The 6,000-nt window shown below is 57.0% G+C and overlaps 1 protein-coding gene across 1 annotated transcript; it reads left to right on the forward strand.

Annotated features, from left to right (window-relative positions):
* Nucleotides 1-2,848: 2,848 nt before the first annotated feature.
* Nucleotides 2,849-6,000, forward strand: SPR (sepiapterin reductase). Its single transcript, XM_087736747.1, has 3 exons — nucleotides 2,849-3,198; nucleotides 4,218-4,508; nucleotides 4,657-6,000. Exons 1-3 carry the CDS (start codon nucleotides 2,868-2,870, stop codon nucleotides 4,845-4,847), a joined length of 813 nt encoding a protein of 270 aa, XP_087592873.1. The 5' UTR covers nucleotides 2,849-2,867; the 3' UTR covers nucleotides 4,848-6,000.

A 6,000-nucleotide genomic window follows, 5' to 3' on the forward strand; every position in this document is an offset into this window, starting at 1 on the left:
AGTTGCTTTGCAGAGTTTTACTATGATTAATAATTGGTTGGGGGGAGCGGTTAGCGATTAGTCAAATCGTGTTGTACCTGAATGCTTGAAGGGTGTAAGAACCCCATGCAAAACCACATTTGGGGTGCCCCAGTTTGGCTGGGACACCTCATGTCCCAGCATGAATAAATATTTACTCTCGTAGTTTGTGTCCCAGCCCCTCTCCTCGGTCAGCACGGGCCAGTTGTGAGTCTTTTATACCACCCGTTGAGTAGGGTTTGCTCTCCCAGGATGGGGAATGTCCTTCTGCTCCCTCTGCCCCCCTCAGATCTCCCCCTGCAGCAGCTGAACCCGGCCGTACAAAATCATTAAATTTACACCAAGATATAAGTTCCCCATCAGTGATAGGGATGGGATTTTGCTGCAAAGCGAGGAAAATAGGTGGGTGCAGCAGCAAAAGAAGGGATGTTATTGGCACTGATGAAGCAGAGGAAGAAGTGACAGATAACAAGTCCACCCGCCCAAGGTCGAGGCAGACACCCACGCCAGCAAAACACAGTGTCTGGCCTCGCTAAATGATGTGTCTGAGCCAGAACAGCAAACACAGCAGCAAGACTTCCCCGAAGAGCAGGCGGCGAGACAAAAAGTAATGAGTTTTTTGTTCTTTTTCTGTAGGCGGCTGTAGCTGTCAGGGCTCGACCACATCAGGAGGGTACGTGGTGTCGTGGGTCAGCCGCGCGAAAGCAGCACCGTGAGCTCGGGAAGTCATTTTGCTGAGGCTGCAATGACAAGGAGCCAAAAAGATACATCACATCATCCCCAATTTGCCGAAATTTGCACAGTGCAAGGTGCGTCCTTGGCACAAGCCTGTTTACCAAGGAGCACAAAGGAGAGAACGAGACATCAGGAGGTATCTTAGGGATTTATAATTTCTCTGCAGCTCTGCCCTCCAGCTCCAGCTCTGGGCTGGTTTGGTCACCAGTTCCCTCCCTCTGATTTTTTTATTTGTAGTGAATATTAGCACAAGCAACTTGTATCGGCTAAAAAAACCTGCTTCCCAGCCCCTCGCTCCTACATCTCCATCCTTCGGCGTAGCCTGGTAAGAGGTCCGATGGAAGATACGGTCCGCTGGAAGGAAAGTCCAGCAAAACGATGGCCATTTCCAGCTGGCCCAGTTCTGCGTTGAGCACAGCTACGCGGGACAAGGAGCAGCGTCGGGATGGGAACTGGGGCAAGAAGCATGATGGCTGCAGGAGATGGGAGCTGCCAAAATGGGAAGGGGGGAACTGGCAGCCACTAAAGCAAGTTCTGCCATCAAGAAGCTACTTGTGAAAAAAATACACGTTTGCTGTCTTATTTTTTTGCTGATGATCTTAATTTTACTGAATGTGTAAGATTTGCTTTAGCAAAACAAATATCACTCTTGGGTTTTTGCCATACCATGAATTTTTAATGCTTTATTAGAACGCTGGAGGGTTTCAGCCCAGTCTGCGACTGCTTAATAAAGTGAAACTCCGCTTCGTTACCTGCTCACGCACTGCCGGGGCCATCTGTCCTCAAGATTTAACAGCTGGGAAACCAAGCCCAGCTGCCAGCTAATCCCACGCTAACCAGGTACCCCTTGCAAAAACCCTCCTTGAAAGTTGTCTGCATCTTCACGCACAAAGAGGTTTATTTTTTAAAAAAAAATGGTTTAGGACTTTTTGGGATCAGCCAGCGCTTTCACTACCTAATAAACAACCGGTGCTGAGTGCCAAAAATAGTGATCGCGGAGGAAAAAGGTTGCAAAGGCTTTGTTAGTGCGCAGTCCAAGAGGAAAGCTGCAGCGGTGGCAGCCAGCAAAGCCCCAAGGTTGGGGTGGTGCAAGAGGGGGGATTTACATCCGCGCTGGAAAAAATGTATCGAAAAATAATGTATTAAGAAAGAGATGAGTGGCGTTCCTCAGGGGTCGGTATTGGGACCGGCGCTGTTGGCAACGTGCGCTCGCAGCCCAGAAAGCCAACCGCACCCTGGGCTGCGTCCCCCGCAGCGTGGGCAGCGGGGCGAGGGAGGGGATTCTGCCCCTCTGCTCCGCTCTGGGGAGACCCCCCTGGAGCCCTGCGTCCAGCTCGGGGGTCCTCAGCACGGGAAGGACATGGAGCTGTTGGAGCGGGGCCGGAGGAGGCCATGAAGATGCTCCGAGGGTGGCACAGCTCTGCTGTGAGGACAGGCTGAGAGCTGGGGGGGTTCAGCCTGGAGAGGAGGAGGCTGTGGGGAGACCTTAGTGCGGCCTTGCCGTGCTTAAAGGGGGCTTGTGAGACAGATGGGGACAGACTTTTTCCCAGGGCCTGCAGTGACAGGACGAGGGACAATGGTTTTAAACCAAAAGCAGGTAGATTTGGATTGGACATTTTTTATGATGGGGGTGGTGAGGCCCTGGACCAGGCTGCCCAGAGAAGCTGCGGGTGCCCCATCCCTGGCAGCGCTCAAGGCCAGGTTGGACGGGGCTCTGAGCAGCCTGGTCCAGTGGAAGGTGTCCCTGCCCGTGGCAGGGGGTTGGACTAGGTGGACTTTGAAGGTCCCTTCCCACCCAAACCGTTCTGTGGTTCTGTGAAAAAAAAAAATGCATTGAAAAATGCATTAAAAAAAAAAAAAAAGTATTTGAGAAAACCCAGGCGCAGCCGCGCTGTGGCCGGGCGCCCCCGGGCCGCAGCCCCGGCCCCGCCGCCCTGGCCGCGCCCACCCCGCCGCGTCAGCGGCCCGAGGCGACAGCGGCGACCAATCGGAGCTGGCGGCGGTGCCGGCGCGGTGGGAGCGGCCATTCACAAAGCGGCGGGGGGAATGAATGGGGCGGGTCACGTGGTGAGGCGCGGTGCCACGCCCCCTCCTCCCCTCCGCTCGGGGCCGCCATGGAGCCGGAGCCGGAGCCGGGGCCGGGGCCGGGGCGCTGGGCCGGGGCCTGCTGCGTGCTGACCGGCGCCTCCCGGGGCTTCGGGCGCGGCCTGGCGCGGCTGCTGGCTCCGCGGCTGGGCGAGGGCTCGGTGCTGCTGCTGCTGGCGCGTTCGGCGGCGCCGCTGGCCGAGCTGGCGGCCGAGCTGCGGGGGAACGGCGGCGGGCTGCGGGTGGAGTGCGTGGCCGCCGACCTGGGCTGCGAGCAGGGGCTGAGGCGGGCGGCCGCTGCCCTGCGGGAGGTGCTGCCCGCCGCGCCGCCGGGCCGCCTGCTCCTCATCCACAACGCCGGTAACCCCCCCCGCCCCCCGCCCCGGGCTGGGCCCCGGCCAGCCCCCCTTGGGCCCGCGGCGGCTGCGCCGAGGCTCCATGGGTGCTTTGGGTGCCAGTAAATAACCAACGGGAGGAGCAGCAGGGATTTCACCCTCTCCGGATCTTAGTATTTTATTAAAGTAATGAATTCGGGGAGCAGAGCAGGGGTGGTTTGCCACCGGGGTCGCGGTGCTTTGCTGCTCGCAAGGTTTGACTCCTGGCGCAGGACCAGCTGGGCACCCTCCCTCCGCTCTGCTCCCGGAGGACAAATCACAGGACCACAGGACGCTTTGGGCTGGAAGGGACCTTTCCAGGCCATCCAGTCCATCCCCCCGCAATTGGCAGGGACAGCTTCAACCCGATCTGGTTGCTCAGAGCCCCGTCCAGCCTGGCCTTGAATATTCCCAAGGATGGGGCATCCACCACCTCTCTGGGCAACCCATTCCCGTGTTTCACCACCCTCAGCATGAAAAATTTTTTCCTTGCGTAAAACCAAACAAAAAAGAAACCAGAAGAAGAACTTCCAGCCCTGCCTTGGGGGTGCTTTGCTTGTGATCTTTAATGCCTGTTGGCTTTAGTGCCTTTATTTCACCTGTTACCGCTAGAAATAAGACCATACGTTCCAGCAGGTAACGGGTGCTACAGGAGTTAGGTTTTTTACCGACTTAGTCCCAAAAGAGGGACATGCAGGAGGGCGCGTGGTGGCCCTGGGGGACGTTGTGCTTCGGGCTGGAGGTTGGGAGCTGTTTCTTTTGGCAGGGCAGGTCCGTGTCCCATGTCACCGCTGTCGGTTCAGCGGGTGACCTGAAAGCCATGAGCAGAGCCGGGCTGTGCTGAGCAACTCGCTCTGCTGTGAGGCCCTGCTGGAGGTTGGGCCAGCAAAGCTGCTCGCTTTTGTCCGTAATAGGCTGTTGGACGTGGAAATGCAGGAGCAAAAGGGATCTGCTGTGTTGAACCCATCTTTAGCTACTCCAGCCTCATTTGTCCTTCCTTCCTAGGCTCCCTGGGAGACATCTCCAAATCCTTCCTCGATCTCACCGACCCAGATGAGATCAACAGCTACTTTGCCTTCAACGTCACCTCGGCGCTTTGTCTCACCTCCACCGCCCTGCAAGCCTTCGGGAAGCGTCCCGGCTCGAGCAGGACGGTGGTGAACATCTCCTCGCTCTGTGCCCTGAAGCCCTTCAAGAACTGGGCGCTGTACTGCAGCGGGAAGGCGTCCCGGGACATGATGTTCCAGGTGCTGGCGCTCGAGGAGCCCGATGTCCGTGTGCTCAACTATGCCCCAGGTGAGGAGGGAAGCTCATTAATAGCTGTTAATTTTCTCCTGGCTTGGTGGATAAAAGATTCTTGCAGCCGAGGCAGGTACAGAGGGAAAATAAGCCCCAGATTTTGCTTTCTCCTTACATGATTTCTTTTTTGTTGCTCTTTCCCCAGGCCCTCTGGATACGGACATGCAGCTCTTGGCCCGGACTAAGACCGGAGACCCTGAGATGCGTCAATATTTCCAAAGCCTACAGGAGAGTGGCCAGCTGATAGACTGCACCGTGTCGGCCCAGAAGCTGCTGAATCTCCTGGAGGAGGACACCTTCAGCTCCGGCGCCCACGTGGATTTCTACGACATCTGAGTTACTCTCGCCTCCATCCTCACCTTCATGCTTTGCTTTCAGCTTCTGTCCGCCGAGCTGCGTCTTGGGTGCCTCCAGCGTGTTTGGTGACCTTGTCTGAGTCCTGGGTGCTGTGCAGGTTTCACGAGAAGACCTCTGGGTGCCTTATCAATACTCCTAGTGCCCCGATGGGTTTGGGGGGCAGTTATTGCTTTGCTGCGCTGTAGCTGTTGAGCCCTCCTGGGTACCTGCCAGCAGGAGCGGGGATTTCTCAGCTGCTTGGAGCCGGATCGGGGAACAAAAGTGGCTTTTCCAAGGGAATGGGCATGGAGGCTTAAAGCTCTCCTGCACAGGAGTGTGTGTGAGCTGAGGAGGTACCGAGGCACACGCGGCCAGGTCAGAAAGCCACACCAGAAGGTCTTGAACAAGCCAACAGTAGGGTTAGAGCTGAGCCCCGTGTCTGTCCCCTCTGCCCCGCAGGAGCTGCATGCTCAGCACCCGAGCAAGTCACCACAGGGCAAAAGAGCCGTTCCTGGGGACAGAGGTGGTGGCTGTCCCCCCAGAGCCCTGACTCGCTGTCCCCCGTCTCACCAGTGCCTTGTCCAGACTCTCCTGCAGTTCTGCGATCGTCTCCCTGCGAGTTTTGTGCGTGAAGACCTGGAGCAAAGCCTGTCCCTGTGGTTTTTGTGCAAAGGCGATAAATCACCAGGAGGGGGAGCTGGCCATGGAGGAGATGGGAATTTGGGGTGCCTGGCTGGGGTCACCCACTGACATAAACCTGGGCACAAGCGCAGCACGGGTTAGAGCACATCTGAGACACAGCCCTGAGCTCGTGCCATGCTCCTGTTCGCAGGTTCTGGGTCCAAGCCTGGATCTGGGGCTTCAGCCCCTCCTGCCTTGTTCTTTTATTGTTTGTGGGGTTTTATCCTCGTTTTCTCATCAGGTTCCAGGAGGCACAGGCACTTACAGACCTGCCCTTCTAGAAAGCAGCTGATCTGCACTGTGTGTTGATGCAGGAGAGCTCTGAAGCGCGGTGGCATCCCCTGCGCGCCCTTGAAACGCCCGGTGTCTCTGCACTCTGACAGCAACTTTCCTGCGGTCCTCTTCTGTCTCAGCCCCGTATTTCAAATCTTGTCTGCTGAATCTCCAGTCATTAAAGGTTTCATGTCTGGTC

The sequence above is a fragment of the Nipponia nippon genome, unplaced genomic scaffold (assembly GCF_047370975.1).
Source record: "Nipponia nippon isolate SJK-2023a ecotype South Korea unplaced genomic scaffold, ASM4737097v1 scaffold_6, whole genome shotgun sequence".
NCBI lineage: Eukaryota > Metazoa > Chordata > Aves > Pelecaniformes > Threskiornithidae > Nipponia > Nipponia nippon.